This window comes from Geotrypetes seraphini, chromosome 8, assembly GCF_902459505.1.
Source record: "Geotrypetes seraphini chromosome 8, aGeoSer1.1, whole genome shotgun sequence".
Lineage (NCBI taxonomy): Eukaryota > Metazoa > Chordata > Amphibia > Gymnophiona > Dermophiidae > Geotrypetes > Geotrypetes seraphini.
The window spans coordinates 513,908-534,998 of record NC_047091.1 but is presented as its reverse complement, the minus strand read 5'-3'; the positions used below and the strand labels follow the sequence as shown (position 1 = coordinate 534,998).

The 21,091-nt window shown below is 40.8% G+C and overlaps 1 protein-coding gene across 5 annotated transcripts in view; it reads left to right on the top strand.

Annotated features, from left to right (window-relative positions):
• PC (pyruvate carboxylase) overlaps positions 1-21,091 on the top strand; it is a 318,688-nt gene that overhangs the window by 51,663 nt on the left and 245,934 nt on the right. For 3 of the 5 annotated variants that reach the window (XM_033954337.1, XM_033954335.1, XM_033954338.1), the window contains exons 2-3: positions 11,963-12,095; positions 13,000-13,184. In XM_033954337.1, coding sequence (XP_033810228.1) covers positions 11,963-12,095; positions 13,000-13,184 — 318 coding nt within the window. Of the gene's footprint in view, positions 1-4,000; positions 4,114-11,962; positions 12,096-12,999; positions 13,185-21,091 lie in introns of those variants that run through there. The other 2 variants (XM_033954339.1, XM_033954334.1) reach the window with 2 other exon arrangements.

Sequence of the window (21,091 nt, the reverse complement as noted above, 5' to 3'; positions counted from 1 at the left end):
CATCAGTGGAGATGTCTAACCTCGGCCTGCCCCGGAACTCTTACTGCAGCAGCCGCCCGTCTAGGCAGGAACAGGAAGTCACTGTTGCAGTAAGAGTTCCGGGGCAGGCCGAGGTTAGACATCTCCACTGATGGATACAGCTCCGCGGCTATAACATTTAAAATAATAGCGATCCAAAGGGGGAGGGGAGAAGGTGCGAGGAAGTCTGGAGCTGCAGGGCCGACATTAGAGGGAGTAAGAGTTGATGGTGCCGCAGGGTCCCGCGGGGGGGGGGGGGGGGAGGAAGGAAGGAAGAAGAGGAACCGAAGCATGGCAATTGTGGGGAAGTGCAATCCCCCCAATGCGTCCCCTTACCTTACCGACGCGTGTGTGCGCTGTGAAGAGAAACTTTGCGCTGCGATGTAATATTTTGTGCGCGAGCGCAGGCCAACGCAGCTTAGCGGGAACACTGGATAAGAGGACTGAAAGTAATAAAATACTTTAAAGATACTATTAATTATTTAGTCCACAAAGAAGAGTTGTGATCCAAGAACAAGGAAATAAACAAGTAGCAAGAAAAAAAGAAAATAAATTTATATTATCTTTTAAACAGAGAAGGAAGCATTTGTTTTTACCCTCAGATAGCCGGTTTGTTAAACTGTTGGCAAAGCAATTGAACCAATAGTTACTCTCCAACCCCTCCCCTTCTTTAGCCACAATAAATTCAAGTAATTGCTTTGGTTAAAAAAAAAAAAAAATTTTCCCTTCAAAGGATGCACAGCATTTTGCAGGAAATTTCAACACAAATAGTGCACCTTATTGACCAAGAATTCCTTCCTGCTTTTCTGTCTCTCCTTGGAAATATCCAGAAAAAGATGAATTATTGAACCAAAAAACATTGCATTCATGTGCTTAAAATAAGCCCGAAAAATTAAATCTCTATCGAACTTCAAGGCAAAAGTCACAGTAAGAGTAGTTCTCTGTTATTACTTACAGAGAATTTTCCAGAAAGTTTGTCAAATTTATATCACTTTTTTTGTATTCCCTCTTCCCCAATAGAGGTAGAGACAGCATCTTTCTTTCCAGCTCTTGTAATTGGAGGTAAACTTTCTTCTGGATTAACATAGACTCTTTCATATATCTCCGCATCATTTCAACCAGAGATAGTAATGGAGATTTAGGAAAATTCAGCAATCTTAGGTTATTTCTTCTTTGCCTATTTTCCATATAATCCAATTTTCTCTTGAAAAAGGATCTTTCTTTAACAATCTCCGATTCCAAGGACTTTATTTGATTAATTTGATCTTCATGCTTTTTAATATTCTCATTTTGTTTGTTTAATAGTACACTATGTGCACTAACCTGGGAGTTAATGGAAGCACAATCTGCTCACACCAAAGATACTTCCTTTTTAAGGTTGGAGTCCATGGTCTCAATTGCTTTCCACAGATCTTTTAAATTGACTGTGGCAGGCTTAATCAACTCCCCCAAATGATCTTCTAAAGAAGAGATGTTCTTACTAGATCCAGCGTTGGGCACCGTTGGTCCAGCTACAGTGGGAGCTTGACTTTCCAACTGCTCTCCTCTCACCAATCCTCCAGGACTCTCCAGTTGCCCCACTCCTCGAGACTGCCGAGTTGCTTCCTCCTCCGGATTCTCTTCTCCCAGGTTGTATGGGAGGCTGCCTCAAGATTGGGCTAAGTGAAGTCCAGTCTACACTAAGGTTTGCCAACAATGTCAGCATCCCTCCTGAAGTTTGGGGTGTCCCCTGTGAGTGAGGTGTTGCTCCAACGTTCAGTGTTGTCTGAATCCAAGCTCTAGAGGTACTGGTTGCAAAGCTCTCTTCCTCTTCCCCATGATCTGTTTAGCGAAAAAGTGAGTATTGTTTGATTCAGCAATAGCCGACCAAATAAAAGAAAAAGCAGCTGGGAGAGGGTATTAATGAAACGTAACGCGGAGCTCGGCTTCAGAGCTCTGTGTTCACTGCCATCTTGGCTCGTCCTTTTTTGGCATTTTATCAGGAGTTGCACACTCCTGAGACTAGTGCCTCGGAGTAGGACATAGAGATTTTCCTTTCGGGTGTTCAGCTGCCTCGGTTGGCAAAGATCTATGCGGACTGGCTCTCATTCAATTTGAGGAAGTTCTGTGGCTATCAAACATTTGTCGGTTAGCAAGACCATAGTATTGATGGCTTCTCCCCTTTTTTTTTTTTTACAAAAAAAATGGGGCCTTCATTGTGGAACCTCTTACACACCTGTTTAACTCCTTTTTGGGGGATGAGAATTTGCCATCTTCTTTTCGTTAAGCGGCTATTATGCTGTTTCTCAAATCTGGCAAGGATCCCACTAATTATGGGTCGTATAGGCCGATATCATTACTGGGGGTAGATTATATGTTGTTTGCTCATATTCTGGCAGTTTATTTGCAACGATTCTTGCCGGATCTGATCCATGGTGATCAGTGTGGTTTCATCTCTGGGAGGCACCTGGGTGGTGATGTTCGTAAAGTGTTGGATCTTATTTGGGTGGCATGTAGTTTTTCTGTTCTCTAGTTCTTTTTCTCTGTTGACGCCGAGAAAGCCTTTGATATGGTCTTTTGGCCTTTTATGCAGGCAGTTTTTCATCAGGTGGGGATCTCGGGCAATTTTCTGCATTGGTTGACTATGCTATATGCCAACCATGAGGCTTGTTTGCGGGTAAATGGGGAGTATACTGCTTCCTTCTCAGTACGACCCGACAGGGGTGTCTGCTATCACCCCTTATTTTTGCTTTGGTTATGGAGCCCCTGGCTGCAGCTATTCGTGATAGTGTGAGCATTCGAGGAATTGAAGTGGATGCACAGGAGCATAAGATCTTGCTCTATGCAGATGATATTCTCTTTACGTTTACTTACCCTCTCCAGTCATTGATGGAGGTTCTTTGGGTGTTAGAGCAGTATGGTAGGGTTGCTGAGTTTAAAATCAGTGCTACTAAGTCTGAACTGTTCAATGTCTCACTCCCCACTGACTTATCGCATTTACGTGGTGCTTTCCCGTTTTGTTGGGCTGCTAAATCAATTTGGTATCTGGGGGGTTCATATTTCTAATGATCTGGGTGCCCTATTTCAACTTAATTACCCTTCCTTGTTGCAGACTGTCTTTGCAGAACTTGATAGATGGGAGGGATTGGGCTTGTCTTGGATGTGCCGGATCAATGCTTTGTGAATAAATGTGCTGCCCCGTTTTCTTTACCTGTCTAATCTAATCTAATCTAAACCTTAGGTTTGTATACCGCATCATCTCCCCAAACAGTTTTTAGTTAAGCTTCAAAGGAGGGCCTTTACTACTTATATTTGGATCTTCCAGCATTGGAAGGCTTGAGGGTTCTGTGTTCTGGGTCAGATGGTACTCCAGGGGGAGTTAGTCCCTTTTGGAGCTTTGCAGGATACCTATGACCTCCCGGCCGAGGACCACTTCGCTTATACTCGGCTCCAAGATTTTTTTGTGGATTCCGCCTTTCTACAGGTTTTTCATCTGGGGTCTGTTGTGGATTTGATTTCTAGATTGTATAAAGCTTTTTTGTATAGCTGTCCTCTGGTTAGATCCTATGAGAGCAAATGGGAGGACCTTTTAGGGTTGTCCTTAGAGTCACGACAATGGGAGCAGCTTTATATAGTGATTTTCTTCGGGTCTCCTTGGCCACTCCTATGATTGAACAGGGTTATAAGATGTTATTTCAATGGTATAACACTCCGATGAAACTGTATCAATTGTTTACCCATGGGGATGGTAAATGCTGGAGAACCTGTTGGGGGGAGGGGACCTTTAGCATGTATGGTGGGGACTGTCCAAAGGTTGTTCTGTTCTGGGGAAAGGTTCAAACTGTTTTGCAGCATCATGTTTGTTTCAAATGGATGTTTTTCTACTTAATAAGCCTGCTCTGGGACTGGAGTGCAAGCAGGCTAATTTTGTGGCTTTGATCACTATGACGGCCACACTATGTGTGGCTTCTTTTTGAAAAATGGATACTCTTCCCACACAGACTGATCATCTTCTCAAGGTGGACCATATCTATTTGATGTCTAAATTGACAGCTTTGAGGACTGACACCTGTGGTTCTTTTCATCGAACTTGGCTTCCTTATGGGCTCTGGAGAGGTATAATTTAACTCTTCTGTGACATTGTCTATTTTGATATTTTCCATGCTCTTGGGCTAGTTTCCTTGTCTTCTTGAGCTTTGTATCACTCGGTTGGGGGGGTTGTTCTTTTGGACGATGCATCTTCTTTGTTGGCATTCAGCCTGTATATCTTTTTTCTGCTTTATTGAATAAAATTGCAAAAAGAAAAGAAAAAAAAAATGAAATATTTTCTCCAGCTTGTTTTAAGTCTACTACTTTGTAACTTTCCCCCTTTTTACAAAACTGCGAAGGCATTTATTAGTGCAGGCCGGCACGCTGAATGTGCTGCACTGCTCCCGACGCTCATAGAGTTCTATGAGTGTCAGGAGCAGCGCAGAGCATTCAGCGCACCAACCTGCGCTAAACGCTTTTAAGATTTTGTAAAAAGGTGGTGGGGGGGGGGGGTTATTACATGTTGTCTAGTCCTAGTATTTTTGGAAAGAGTAAACAAGTGACTCATCTACCTGTTCTACTCTATTCAGTATTTTATAGACCTCTATCATATCTCCCTGAGCCATTTCTTCTCCAGGCTAAAGAGCCCTAGCCACTTTAGCCTCTCTTCATAGGGAAGTTATCCCATCTTTTTTACCATTTTCATTGCCCTTCTCTAATTCCACTATATCTTTTTTAAGATGTTGCAACCAAAATTGCACACAGTATTTGGGGTGTGGCCCCACCATAGAGTGATACAAAGCCATCATAACTTCATCTTTGTTTTCCATTCCTTTCCTGATAATTCCTAATATTTACTCTCTTAGCTGCTACCACACACTGAGCAGAGGGTTTCATTGAGCCCTCAACGATGACACCTAGGTCCTTTTCCTGTGCGTTGACTCTTAATGTGAAATCTTGCATTACATAGCTATAGTGTGGGTTCCTCTTTCCCAAATGCATCACTTTGCACTTGCTTATATTAAACATCTGCCATTTTGATGTCCTGTCTCCCAAGCTCGCAAAATCCTCTTGTAGGTCTTCACAGTCCTCTTGCAATTTAACAACTTTCAACAAATTTGTGTTATCGGCAAATTTAATTATATTACTAGTCATTCCCATCGCTAGTTATGATAAAGGGCACAGCACAGACCCCTGAGGAACCCACTATTTACCCTTCTTCATTGAGAATACTGACCATTTAACCCTTCTCTCTGTTTTCTATCTTTTAACCAGGTTTTTAATCCATAGTAGGACATTTCCTCCTATTCCATGACTTTCTAATTTCCTCAGAAGTCTTTCATGAAGTATTTTGTCAAATATTGAGCTTCTTTTGTTTGTTTCTTGAAATATTCTTTATATGTCTTTAAACTGTTCCTCAAACTGCTCTGATTCTAATATGGATTTCAACAGTTTAATTTCTTCTTCCACAACTCCCTGTTGTACTGTCAGCTCCTTTTTTCTTTTATCGATATTCACTTGATTTGATGTCACTGATCAACGGTTCTGGATCTTATTCCACTTATTTATAAAATCTGTATCTTGTTGGAAAATTTGAGGTCTGATGTCATCCAGAGCCCTCTGGGAATCAATTATTTTTTTGCAGTAATCAATCCATTTGATTCCAGTTTAGCTATATATTTGCAGTAATCAATCTAGTCAATTCCAGTTTAGCTATATATTTTAATTTAAACACTGATGAGAGAAATCTGTGATAGCCATTACAGGAGTTTTGGCTGACTCAAACATAGTTGAATCCTGCAATAAATCTGTTGCTTCTTGTGCTGGGAAATCTTGATCCTCTGCCAGGAACCTTTTGCCATTCTAATTACTTCTCAACAAATCTCTTTAAAGAGGCTGAAATTTACTGTCCTGCATTCACATTAGTTAAAATAAATCCAACAATGTCTTCACTGTTTCCAATTATATCCTCACTGTACATTTGTAGAGGGGAATTAAAAGACTTCAGTTGCTTAGAGGTGTATAACCAGTCTATATATGTGTGTGTGTGTATATATATACCTGTATTAGCTTATATACTGTATATTCTGAGCTTAACCATCACCAGTTATAAAAACCTCCTATATTTTGGCTCAGTTTTTAACTTTATACCTTTTTTAGTGTTCACAAAATATATCCCATTTCATTAACCAATTATATACAGTGGCAACTTAATTGAAATGGATTTGCTTGAAGGAGCTTCTTCAGGAGCTGCCAGTTTAAATGTCAATTCCAACCACTAACATTATTTACTGCGAGGAAAAAGGTTAGTGAAAATATTTTCTCAATTATATAGGTAAATGTAAGTAATTATTTCTTTCACAGGTACTATAGTCAGATTGTTAGCCCATTGGGACAGAGAGGGAAATTCAAAGTACCTGATTAGATTTTTGACCATTACTTAAGTCAATTTCATTGTTTTGTAAATCACTTCAAATCCTTTGGGAGATTTAGCAGTATATAAGACACCACATTAAATTATTATTTATTTAATAATTTATGTTTCACAAATCCTACAATTCTGTGCAGATTACAAATTCAGGTACTCTGAAAAAATCATTCATTGTGGCTTTGACATATTTGTTTGCACAGTGATTTTTGCTGACATTTTCTACATCATAACTGGAGCAGCCAGGAATTTCTAGAACAGGGGTCCTCAAACTTTTTAAACAGGGGGCCAGTTTGCTGTCCCTCATACTGTTGGGGCCAGACTATAGTTTGAAAAAAAAAAAAAATGAACGCATTCCCATGCACACTGCACATACCTTCTTTGAAGTGCAAAAAAAAAAGAAAGAACAATACAATATTTAAAATGAAGAACAATTTTAACCAACATAAACTTACCAGTATTTCAATGGGAAGTGTGGGCCTGCTTTTGGCTGATGAGATAGTCAATGTCCGGATCCATGTTTGTCACTGCCAGTCGTAACAAGTGATTCAAGTGTGCATCAGTTAGTCTGGATCTGGTTGGAGATTTTAGATGTTTCATTCGAGAAAAAAGTCTGTTCACAGACTTAGGTGCTGCCAAAAGACAGTTGCCATTTTGAGTGTATGGTTCCTGAGATTAAGATATGTCTCAGAGGGGAGAGATGCATAGAAATTAGTAAGGCTGCTTGACTTAAATACGTCTTTCAGAGAGTCACAATTCTGTAGTTCAGCCAGTTCCATTTGGTAAAGCGATTTAACAATTTCAATGCCAATAGAAAATGGGTTCCAGAAAAGCTGTATGTCCTGTTTATGGAGATAAAGCTCTTTAAATCTCATTTGAAACTCCCTTTGCAACATTTCCAGTGAATCCACACATTTTTTTGTTTGGGAAATCAACTGTTGGCGGAGAAACCAACAGGTTTTGAGTAATGGGGAGATGGCAGAAGTTCGCCTCCTTCACTTGTTTGAGGAGGAAGTCCAATTTTACTTCAAATGCTTTCACACATGAATGCATATCACAGATGAGCCTCGCCTTTCCTTGAAGTTGCACATTGAAACTGTTGAGTAGCTCTGTTACATCTGTCAGAAAGGCAAGGTGCCATTTCCATTCTATATCTTTAAGCTCTGGTACTTCTTTGCTTTTTGAAAGCAGAAACCTGTGGAAGTAAGTCATAAAAACGTTTCAAAACTCTCCCTCGACTCAGCCAATGGACTTCTGTGTGGCACAGAATATCTTCATAGGCATAGAATATCTTCACATTCAGCTCAGACAGAAATTCCTGAAACAGTCTGTGGTTTAGTGCATGAGACCTAATGAAGTTAACACAGGACACCACAACTTTCAGAGTTCTACTTCAGTGATTTACAACACAGCGCTTGTTGGTGAATGAGGCAGTGTATGGCTATTGGACACGAATTGGTTGTGTTTGTCCATCTCTTGGTTAATGCATGCATCCACTCCTTTCATAGACCCCACCATGCTAAGAGCACCATCAGTTGTCACACTGGCTAGTTTAGCCCAGTCCAGCTCCAAATTAGTCACAGTTTGGCGAACGTTTTCATAGATATCCTCTCCTGTTGTTGTTACTTTGATGCTTTGCAGTGCTTCAAGCTCCTCTGTAACTTCAAAATGATCGTCCCATGAATGAAAATTAGAAGTTGTGCAGAATTACGAACATCATTGCTTTCATCGAGTGTCAATGAAAAATAGCAAAGTTTGTTTTTTTTGTTGGTTTTTGCAAATACTGATGCAAATTGTCCCCTATTTCTTCAATCCTTCGTGTAATTGTAGGTCCTGAAAATCTTTCTGTACTAAATAAATCAGCCTTATTGGATATTTTACCTACAATTTAGAATAAATAGTTCTGTTGATGACTTTTTGACTCCTTGGAATTGTTCTTTGGGCCTCACTGTTTTGTTTTGACTGTTGGTTGCCTATGAGGACCTTGCTTTCCTCGTTGTTGACATTCTTTCCAGTATTCTATATTCTATAAAGCCAAAAAAAAAAGCAGAAAAAAGAAAAATCATCTCTGGCTCTTAAAACTCTTTGTCTGAAACCTAAGTTGTCTAAATATTTCTCTACCTCCAGCAAACATATTTGAATTAAAATACAGTCAAACCTTGGATAGCAAGTAACATGGTTTGCGCGTGTTTTACAAGACGAGCAAAACATTTGTTAAATTCTAACTCTATAAACAAGCTTTGTCTTCCAAGACGAGCATGTCGACACGCACAAGTACGCACATCATCGCTGAATGCAGCTGAACGCAGCACAAGTATTACAACTCGACACAGGCTCGCACAACATAAGCACAGTGCAAAACACAAAATTTGCCAGTGATACAGGCACGCACAATTTACAATACACAATTTACCCCTGTCCACAGCACAGCACAATTTGCGTATAATACAAATGAGCATAATATATGTGCGCCAAATCAAAACTGAGCATCTGTACAGTATTGTAACTGTATTGCAACAATGGCCCCTACGAAGAAGAGGCATGGAAAGGAAAGCGGTAAGAAGGAGATGATTATGGTGGAAGTTAAGAAGGAAATCATCCAGAAGCATGAACGCGGTATGTGAGTGGCTGACATTGCAAGATGTTATAACAAATCTACATTGACGATTTGCACAATATTAAAAAAAGAAAGGAAAAAATAAGGAGGCTAGATGCAGCGAAAGGAGTCATGAGAGTATCAAAGCAATGGCCACAAGTTCTGGAAGATATATGGATAAACGAGAAGCAATTCGCAGGTGATACTGTGATCGAGAACATTATCTGTGAGAAGGCAAGGCCTTGTACACCAACCTCATAAGTAAACTGCCAGGTATGTCGACAGAAAATGAAGAAGGCTTCAAGGCTAGCACGGATGGTTTGATAACTTTAAGAGGGGAAGTAGCATCCATAGTGTGAGGCACAGAGAGACTGCAAGTTTGGATGCTCAGGCAGCTGAAACGTTCACTGCTGAGTTCCAGGAGCTCATAGCTTCTGAGTGTTACCTGCCGCAGCAAGTTTTTAACTGCAATGAGATGGGGCTTTTTTGGAAAAAGGTGCCTAAGAGGACCTACATTACAGCAGAAGAGAATGCAATGCCCAGTCACAAGCCCATGAAAGACCGTCTCACCCTCCTGTGCTAATGCAAGTGGGGATTTCAAAGTCAAGCCCCTGCTTGTGTATCATTCCGAGAATCCATGAGCCTTCAAGAAATGCAAGGTGCAGAAAAGCCAGTAATTAAACGTTATGTGGAGGTCCAACAGCAGGGCTTGGGTCACTCGTACCTTGTTCGTTGAGTGGATCAACAAGGTCTTCGGTCCTGCAGTGAAGAAATACCTTTTAGAAAAGAATCTGCCACTGAAAGTCTTGCTGATTATGGATAATGCTTCTGCTCATCCTCCAGGCCTTGAGGACAACTTATTGGAGGAATTTGAGTTCATTAAGGTCAAGTTCCTTCCTCCCAACACGACTCCACTACTCCAGCCCATGGACCAGCAGGTCATTTCGAACTTTAAAAAGCTTTTCATCAAAGCACTATTTCAGTGATGCTTTGAGGTAACTGATGGAACAAACCTTACCCTCCGAGAGTTTTGAAAAATCATTTCCACATTAACTGCCTCAAGATCATCGATAAAGCTTGGGATGGGGGTCACTAAGAAAACCCTCAATTCTGCTTGGAGAAAACTCTGGTCTGATTGCATTTTTGACTATGACTTGGAGGAGTTTGCTCAAGAACAGGAGCCACCAGTTGTCAATGAAATTGTGTCCTTGGGGATGACCATGAGACTGGAGATGAATGAGAATGACATCTAAAAGCTGGTGGAAGAACATGGCCAGGAGCTGACCACCATGAACTAATGGATATGCATCGAGCGCAACAACAAGAGGTTATGGATGAAATCTCATCTGAGGAGGAGGAGGATAAAAAGATGGAGGAATCTCTCACCTCAAATGAGATTAGGGAGATGTTTAAAATGTGGGAAAGAGTGCAAAATTTTGTAGAAAAGCACCACCCGAATAAGGCTGTAGCAGTGCGAGTGATGAATCTGTTTAATGACAATGCAATGTCACATTTCTGCGAAATCCTCAAAAGGAGGCAGAAGCAACTGTCATTGGATAGGTTCCTTGTTAAAGTATAACAGAAAGAAAGAGGTTCCAGTGAGCCAACAGATAGCAATGATTCTGTTATAGTGAAAGTCGTCCTACACAATAACTCTCATCCTCTCCTCTCTCTCATCTCCCTCACACCAGCCACGATTCTATTCAAAAAGTAAAGTGCAGATTATTTGTTTTACTTTATATAATACAGTAAATGTATTTTGTATTAAAGTTTATGGGTTGTGGAACGAATCGTCTTGAGTTTCCATTATTTCCTATGGGGAAATTCGCTTTGATATAAGAGTGCTTTGGATTATAAGCATGCTTCTGGAACGAATTATGCTCTTAAACCAAGGTTTGACTGTAATCTGTTTCCATTCTATATCGTGGCTAGTAGTATTAAATATGACTAGCCAGGAGTTCAAGGCAATTACAGGGAGCAACATTCACATATTTGAAGTGGTATCTAGGATGCAGAGAAATAATGGGTCCAATATTTAAAGACTTTATGCTCTGAACTTTGAAAGTTTATGCTCATAAATTGGTCTTTTTGAAAATCTACAACTTTATACTCAAAATGTCAGTAATTACCTAAATTTAGAAGCATAAAAAGTGGGTGGTGGTATCAGAGACAGATTTAGGAAATGTGGGAGCTTAGCGCTGATTTTCAGCGTTAGGCTCATGCATTAAGCTCATGAATCTAGGCAAATGAATGGCAGGGTAAATTTATGAGGGTCAGTATTTAAAGTGATTTAAATGGTCAGGAGACTTAACCAGGTAGTGTCATCAAATATACCCGGTTAGTGTTTAGGCCAAAATTGGCTGTTTTATTGGTGGTCTGTGGGTAACATACATAGTAACATAGTAGAGTCAAGACTTATGTGGTTAGTGCCGATAGTACTTAACATCATAAGATAACCACATAAATAGTACTGCATAAAACACGGTCCTATCTTTATGCAGTTCATTTTATGTGGTTTAGTGCTGAATACTGCATCCCTGGAGGGTGCTTTCCCCTATAACAGCCTCTGGAAGAGCGTTTCTGGGTGAAGAAGAACTTCCTTACATTTGTATGGAATCTATCCCCTTTTAACTTTAGAATGCCCTCTGAAAAAAAGACACAAATTTAGATCCTAATTTAGGAGTGTAAATTTAGGATCTCTGCTTATTTTGAATATCAGGATTATCATGTTCTGGTATGTGTTCTGTCTAATATGAGTTACATCCCTGGAATATACCAGAAGATTGTCTGAAAGCACCTTCTGAAAGTGTATCCATATTTTTAGGTGCCTGTTACAGGGGGTATATCACTGGAAGCAAGCCAGATGGACTGCTTATGTACAATTTATCACATCCTGGCATTGTCTCTTCCAGATGCTGTGGATCCGTTTGCACAAAGGCTTGAGCTTCTTGAGGGCCAAGCATGTCTCCCACCTCAATGTTGCCTTCAAAAGCATGCAACGGTTGGAATACAAGCCTATTAAGAAAGTGATGGTGGCAAACAGAGGTAAGTGAATTTGCATTTCTGCAAAATGGTCTTTGGAATGGTGCTCTCAACTTCAGAACACACTAGTCATACATAGGACCTAAATCAATAGATTGATCTCAAGTTTCTTAAAAATTTGATATACCGCCTTAATATTGTCAAAGCGGTGTATATGACATTAAATATAAAGTTTCTAGTAAAAAAAATACCACTCAAAATTAATAACATACTATTAATGTAAGGAAAGGAGGGTGTAACTATAATTATTTATAGAAAAGAGTAGAAAGGGTAGTACAAGAGGGAAGAAAAGCTGTGCTCTTCCTTAATTGTCTTTAAGTTGTGAGAAGAGGAGGATCACGTGATGCACTGAGCCAAGGCAGAAGCAGGCTGCCTGAGCTCCCGGGCCCCAAGTCCTGAAGCGCCCTGTTACTAGCCTTTGGAGGTGTTTGAGAGCCACATTGGAGACCACTGCTGTAAGCCTACTATATCTGAAAATGACTTATCTTCAACTACTGAGAAAGGTGTGAGCTAAATCCAAGAAAAAAATTATTCTGTGCAGAGATTGCTTGCCCCTACATTGTCCAGTAGGCCTTTCATCATTTGCCTCCCTCTGCTCAAACAGTGGCTTCAAAAGTCCTGTCATGAAAGCATGTTCATATAACTCTTCATAGAGTGTATACAAAACCAAACATAGAAAGTGAAGAGTTCTTGCCTCAATATATGTCAGCCAAACAAAAAGGCAAGCGAGATGTCCAAGCTGTAAAGTTATTGGAATAGCATGCGAGATGAGAAAATGATATTGAACATCAACAGGCATTAGGAACCTTGTTTTGTCATCTAGATTGGAAAGATTAATGAGTTCATAGACCTTATTTTCTATCATAGTATGTATGTATGATAATTCTATATTTAATTTTTTTTGTAGGTGAAATTGCAATCAGGGTTTTTAGAGCATGCACAGAGTTGGGGATCAGGACAGTGGCCGTCTATTCGGAGCAGGACACTGGACAGATGCACCGGCAGAAAGCAGATGAGGCGTATCTTATTGGCAAGGGGCTCCCTCCTGTCCAAGCCTACCTGCACATTCCCGACATCATTAAAGTGGCCAAGGTAAAAGGGAGGGAGAAGAAACGTGATTAAGGTGACCAACATAGTGTGCTAAGTTCCTAGAGGAAAAGTCCATAGAAATTATGATTAGCCAGGTAGAATTGGTACAGGTATATGAACTGTTAGAAATAAATCTACATTTTGAGATCTGGATACTTACAACATAAACTGGCTTCTGTTAAAGATTAAGATGGTGGGCTTGATGAACTTTGTTCTGACTCACTATTGTTTCCCTTATGTTCTTATGGACCCTGATCTGACTCAGCCTTGCTTTTCTTATGTTCTTATGTCTCTGAATTTTGTGGGTCTATGGGCAGGTTTATGGGAATCCATCTACATTATAGAAGTAGTTCCACAAAGAGATGCCATTTTTGGAGGTATAAGATAGAAATTGGCTATGTTAGGTGCTGCCTTTGGATGGCTGCAAGAAGTATTTGAAAATGTATTACTGGGCTTTCTGCAGCTAAACCAATGTTACTACATACAAGGTTATAAAAGGCTATTAGCATTATGTAGTTCTGTGCAGTTTGGATGTATGATTTGAGTTGTGTTATTTGTGGGAAAATTGGATCCCAGCAGTAGGATGTTCATGATTCCCAACAACAGACTTTGGAGCAGGTTAAACCCACCAACACCTGCAAAATGACTAACCAGAATATGGAACATAGAAACATGATGGCAGATAAAGGCAAAATGGCCCATCTAGTCTGCCCATCCGCAGCAACCATCATCTCTTTCTCTTTCCGAGAGATCCCACGTGCCTATCCCATCACCTTGTGAATTCAGACACAGTCTTGTCAACCCTTTCTGTAAAAAGTATTTCCTTAGATTACTCCGGAACCTACTCTGGAGCCTTTCACCTCTTAACTTCATCCTATGTCCTCGTTGCAGAGTTTCCTTTCAAATGAAAGACTCGATTCATGAGCATTTACATTACGTAGGTATTTAAATGTCTCTATCATATCTCCCCTCTCCAGCCTTTCTTCCAAAGTATACAGATTGAGATCTTTAAGTCTGTCCCCATACGCCTTATGATGAAGACTACATACCATTTTAGTAGCCTTCCTCTGGACCGACTCCATCCTTTTTATATTTTTTGAAGGTGCGGCCTCCAGAATTGTACACAATATTCTAAATGAGGTCTCACCAAAGTCTTATACAGGGGCATCAATACCTCCTTTTTCCTACTGTCCATACCTCTCCCTATGCAACCTAGCATCCTTCTAGCTTTCACCGTCACCTTTTCAACCTGATTGGCCACCTTAAGATCATCACATACAATTGCACCCAAGTCCCACTCTTCTGTAATGCACATAAGTTCTTCACCCCCTAATCTGTACCATTCCCTCTGGTTTTTGCAGCCCAAATGTATGACCTTGCATTTCTTAGCATTAAATTTTAGCTGCCAAATTTCAGACCATTTTTTAAGCTTCATCAGGTCTTTCTTCATGTTATTCACACCATCCGACGAGTATACTCTATTGCAGATTTTGGTATCATCCACAAAGAGGCAAATCTTACCTGACAACTCTTCAGCAATATCGTTTATAAAAATGTTAAAAAGAACAGGCCCAAGAACAGAACTTTGAGGCACACCACTGGTAACATCCCTTTCCTCAGAGCGATTTCCATTGATCACTACCCTCTGTCGCCTTCCACTTAACCAGTTCTTGACCCATCCCATCACTTTGGGACCCATCCCCAGGGCACTCAGTTTATTTATTAGACGTCTATGTGGAACACTGTCAAAGGCTTTGCTAAAATCTAAATACTTCACATCTAGCGCACATCCTCTATCCAATTTTCTGGTCACCCAGTCAAAGAAATCGATCAGATTTGTCTGACAAGACCTACCTCTAGTGAATCCATGTTACCTCCGGCCCTGTAATCCACAGGTTTCCAGAAACTTGACCATTCTCTTTTAAAAGTGTTTCAATTAATTTGCTTACCACAGAAGTCTGTAATTCCCTACTTCTTTCTTACTTCCACTTTTGTGGAGAGGGACCACATCTGCCCTTCTCCAGTCCTCAAGTACCACTCCTGACTCTAGAGACTCATTGAAAAGGTCAGTCAGCATAGCTACCTGAACTTCCCTAAGTTCCTTCAGCACCTTAGGATGTACACCATCCAGCCCCATTGATTTATCTACTTTTATTTTAGCTAGCTCCTCACGAACACAACCTTCTAAAAATCGATCAGGGTCTATTACTCCTCCATCCCTGTTTACGTTTGTCTTCTGCAGTCCCGCTGCCAGCACTTCAGTTGTGAACACAGAACAGAAATATTTGTTAAGCAATTCGGCCTTTTTTTATCAGCTTCTATATATTCCTCCCCTTCACCTTTGAGTCTCACAATACCACTTTTTCACTTCTTCCTATCATTAATATCTAAAAAATATCTTGTCAGCTATTTTTTCTTCCATTTGCATCTTTGCTTTCCTGACTACACGACCAGCCTCTCTTAACTTTTCCAAATATTTTTGTCTGTCTTCCTCTTTCTGCGATCTTTTGTAGTTTATGAAAGCTAACCTCTTATTCCTTATCTTCTCAGCTACTACTTTTGAGAACCAAAGCAGCTTTCTTTTCCTCTTACTTTTACTTACTTGCCTCACAAAAAGGTTTGTCACGCTTACAATCGCTTCTTTCAGTTTTGCCCACCACATTTCCACTCCTTCCAGACATTCCATTAAAGACAATTCCTTGACGTAATCCCCCATCTGAACAAAGTTTTTTAAAAAGTCTAGAACCTTTGGTTTTGAATGAGCCCTCTCTATACCCATCTTAATATTAAACCGTACCATGCAGTAATCACTGGATGCCAGATCACCCACTGTAACATCAGAAACACTTTCCCCGTTTATAAGCACTAAGTCACCCATGGGTTCCATTACCAACTGATGGAGAGAATCTTGTAGAGAATCCAAGATCTCACTACTTCTAGAACGCCCCACAAAAAGGCTTCCCCAATCAACATCCGGCATGTTAAAATCACCTATTAGTAAAACTTTCCCTTTTTTAGATACATTCTGAATGTCTACTATTAAATCTCTGTCCACTTCTGTCTGTAATGTAAATATATTCACCATTTCCTCTTTCCAAATTGATCCACAGTGCCTCTTCCTTGCCCTGCAGATTCTGCAATTGTGTGGCTTTAATATGTTCTTTAACATATACCGTTCCTCCTCCTACTTTTCTTCCTAGCCTGTCTTTCCTGAATAGATTATAGCCCGGTATAACTACATCCCAGTTATGGTTCTCCGTGAACCATGTCTCTGTGATCACCACTATATCCAACTCCTCTTCTTCTATCACAGCTTCTATCCCTAGTGGTACCTGTTAAACCAACCTACAGAAGCCTTATGGAGCTCAGGGCCATTCTCTGGTAGCATTGCTCACCTACTGCATTGCAGGGGATGGAGCGCAGGCTGTTAGGCATCCGTAGGGGGCTTAGCAGGGTCTTACAGGGTGCCAGATGCGTTTCGCCTTCCTCCTTTTTTTTTGCTTGTTTGTGGGGGTTGGAGACTTAGTCAGATACCAGTCATAATGGCAGCCCGAAGATTCAGCACTGGAAGGACCTTCTGTTTGAGGCAGTGATTTCTTCTGCCAGATCCAGCCTGAGACAAGCTCCAGCACATTGCCAGCACAGGTCACAGTGAAGTAAAGCTGTTACAGCCTATGAGAAAAATTTGGAGTGTGAGTGTGTGTGTGTGGGGGGATTCTGTAAATGTTAAATTTAAAGGTTTCTCTCTGTTTCCTGATGTTCCCCCCACCTCTAAAACCCTAAAATTCTATTTTGTCAAAGGGGGGGAAGCATTTTTTAGTTTTTTTTTGTGCAAAAACACTACCGTGATGGTAATCTTGGAAAGTTCCTGAGGTTTCATGTTCTGGAAAACTAATACCTGGTCTCGGCCCTTCCCTTTGGCCTGGTGAATGCACCTCACACTTTCACCAAGGTGATGGTGGTAGTGGCTGCTCTCCTTCAAAAGATGGGCTTACAGGTTCATCCATACTTCAACCCCACGCACAACTAATATGCACTCTCCCCATGCACCATCTCACTCTCCCCTCCAGCATGCAGCACCTTTCCTTGCCCTCCCCTTCTGCCAGGTCCAGCAGCATCTTTTCTCCCTTCTCTTGCCCTTCCCCATCTCCAGCAATATCTCTCCTCTCTCTAGCGGCAGCTCACTGTGTACTTTTAACTTTCCCACACAGCTGCTGATACGCAACGGCAGAAGGCAGTTGGGAAACCTACACCACTGGCACTGCATATATGCAACAGCAGAAGGAAGTTGAGAATATTCAGCGCTGGCACCATGTACCCCCTGACAATGGTTCTCGTACCCCCTGGGGTATGCGTAACGCATGTTGACACCTTATGTTCTGCACCACTCAGGATTTTATAGACTTTATTCCAATCTCCCTTCAGCCATCTCTTTTCTTTTTCTTTTTATTATTTATGCATTTTAAACCAAATTTACAAGAATCTACTTGTTACAGCAAATCGGAGCATCAATATAAACAATAATCAAAGGAAAAACTAAAATCACTTTTTAGAAAAAAAAAATAAAACCCCATTTTCATTTAATCACCTATCTTTTTAAACTCTTCCTTAGACCACCATAACGCCCCATGGGAAACGGATAGATTAATGAGGCCAGGAGATCTCTATTTTAACTGTTAAATATAACACTAAAGAAAAGGTTTAACGTATTTCCGGTCAAAATTCTCTTACAGCCCTTATCCTTTAATTAAATTAAACATTTTTTGTGTCCAAAAAGTGTTGATGCTGATCTGGAGCAAAAAATGCATATTTAGTCCCAGCGTATCTCAGGAGTCATTTACAGGGGACTTAGTAAAAAGGTAGCTCCCATTTTTAACACTTCATCCCGCATAACTAGGAACATCTTTCTACGATCCTGGATAGATTTTGTTACATCGGGATAAATCCAAATTCTTTGTCCCAAAAATAAATTCTGTGAAGATCGGAAAAAAGCTTTCATTATAGCATTCAAATCTTGTTCAAAAACAAGTGAGATTATCAATGTTCCACGATATTCAATTTCTTCCTGGGAGCTCTCTAATATACCAGTTATATTGTTCAGGTTGATTGGTTGCAAATTGTCAGGTTGATGGCCAGATGATTTTTCTAAATTTCTGGGTAGATAATAAATTTTATTTATTGGTGGCAAATGTTCAGAAGAAAATTTCAAATTCTCCATCAGATATCTTTTAAACATATCACTTGGTGTAGAAAGAGCAGATTTTGGAAAATTCAATAGTCGTAGATTAAGAAGCCTGTTAAATTTCTCCAACTACTCAATTTTCCTTTGAAGAAAAAGTCTATCTTTTGCCACATTAGAGGATATACTCTACAATGAGGAAATTTCTTTTTCAATTTTATCACATTTCAAATTAGTTTCTGCTTTAATATTTTGAACTGAGAACAAGTCATCTAATTTACTCACAACTTTTGAAATATCTCCTGCTGATTTAGTAGAAGCAGCTTCAAGTTTTTGGAGCACTCTCCATATGTTAGGAAGTCGCCGCTGAGGAGTCGGTTCCCTCCTCTCCTTGATGGGTCATCAACTCGGCTTCCTGGATCCCATGGGGCCCTCCTCTGCGAGGTTGCATTGGGCTCATCGGCTCTTCAGCAATCACACCTCCCATGCCTTCCATTGCCAGATTAGGCAGCGATTGAGCTGCTGGAGGGGAAGTGATGTTTCGAACCCCAAGGCTCCGGTGTCTCCTCCCAGCGGAGCAGCAGCAGGGATTCCCTCTCCAATTACAGCCGGTATGCTTGTCAGGAACCGGTCTATCTGCGTTTGGCCAGGTGTGGAAAAGTCAACCTGGATAACACCCTTGTGCTTACTATGTGGCATCCTCCAGGCACGCGTTCGTGGTTGGATCCTGAAGAAAATAATAAGGAAATGCAAGGTAAGACGGAGCTCTAGCACTGATTGCTATCATGCCACTACCATCTTGTTTCCCCCAGCCACCTCTTTTCCATGCTGAAGAGCCCTAACCTCTTTAGTCTTTCCTCATACTAGAGGAGTTCCATTTCCTTTATCATTTTTGTTGCTCTACTTTGAACTTTTTCTAATTCTGCTATATCTGTTTTGAGATATGGCGACCAGAATTGAATACAATACTCAATATGAGATTGCACTATGGAACAATACAAAGACCATTATAATCTTGGTCTTTTTTACCATCCCTTTCCTAATAATTCCTAGCATTCCTTGTTTTCTTTTTTTGCCCTAGCTGCACATTGAGCAGAAGGTTTCAGCGTATTGTCTACAATTACATCTAGGGCTGGATTCTCAAAACTTTGCGGTAAAAACCAATGGGCCGCTGTTGCAGCTGTTATTGTAGTGATTTCAAAAAGCAAGTCATTCTTAAAAAACTGCACATGCAAATGAGGTTGGCAGAGAGTATCGAAGGTTCGCTAAATTTACATGAGATGAGTCGCTGGTGATAGTGATCGGCACATGCACAGAATATACCACGAAAGAGGTGTAAATGTGTGCATGTGCCGGAAAAAGCAGGGGCAGTCATAGGTGTGCCAGAGCTATTGGATGAAGGGAATGGAGGGGAAATGCAACGTTGGCTTTCAACAAGCTCACATAAGACATGCTTTTTCTCCCCCCCCCCAAACTACTATAATTCATGTAAATCTTGAAAATTGTTTTTAATGTCAAATTTTATCATGAAGCACAGTCAGAAACACATAAGACACATTTATAATACATGCGTTCAAGAAACGTGTTTTTGTGGCCCACCCTCCCAGTCAAAACACATGCCAGAGACCGGCACCCCTGGACCAGTCGCTGATTTTTGCTTGCCAAAAGCCGACACCATGCTTAGAGAATCACTCGGCAATGATGAAGAATTGACCAGAGTGCTCATTTAAATATTGATGAGCTCATTTGCATGGCAGAATTGGAGAATGCTAGGCAGCTCAGAAAAGACTACGGTAAGATGTTTTGAGAATCAGCCGCTAAAATACATGCATGCTAAACTGGCTGGAACCGGTTTAGCGACCGAGTTAAAGGCAATGCTAAGTTTTGAGAATCTTTTTCTTGGGTGCTCACTCCTAAGGTGGAACCTAGCATCTGATATGTTTTGGATTATTCTTTCCAATGTGCATCACTTTGCATTTGTCCATATTAAATATCATCTGCCATTTGGATGTCCAGTCTTCCAATTTCCTAAGGATGTCCTACAGTTTTTTACAGCCCATGTATTTCAATACATGGCCCAATTTACTCTCCCTTTTCCAAAACCACACTAGCACTGGCTGCGGAGGTATCAGCTCCAGTGCTCATAGAATTCTATGAGTATTGGAGCTGTTATCGCCATGGCCAGTGCTAAAAACGCTAACGCGGTTATGTGAAAAGGGGGGGTTAATGTCATGTGCAAATTTAATCACCTCACTTGGCATTCAATTTCCAGATCATTAATAAATATGTTAAATAGCATCAGTCCCTCACTATCTCTCTTCATTTATCTCCTCCTATGATTCCCCCCGCTCAGCTGTTAAGTCTCTCCTATCTGTGCCTTTTTCCAACTGCTAACTCTAGATTCTTTACTTTCTGCCTTGCTGTGCCGTATGCTTGGAACAAGCTGCCCGAATCCCTATGGTGGGCTCCGTCTCTCGTAGTGTTCAAGGCCCAGTTAAAATCTCACCTCTTTGAGAGTGCTTTCAACTCTTCTCCTTTCCTCTTGGGTTCTGCATCCCCATCCCTATATGCCAGGGGTCTCCAAAGTCCCTCCTCGAGGGCCGAATCCAGTCAGGTTTTCAGGATTTCCCCAATGAATATGCATGAGATCTATGTGCATGTACTGCTTTCAATGCATATTCATTGGTGAAATCCCGAAAACCTGACTGGATTCGGCCCTCGAGGAGGGACT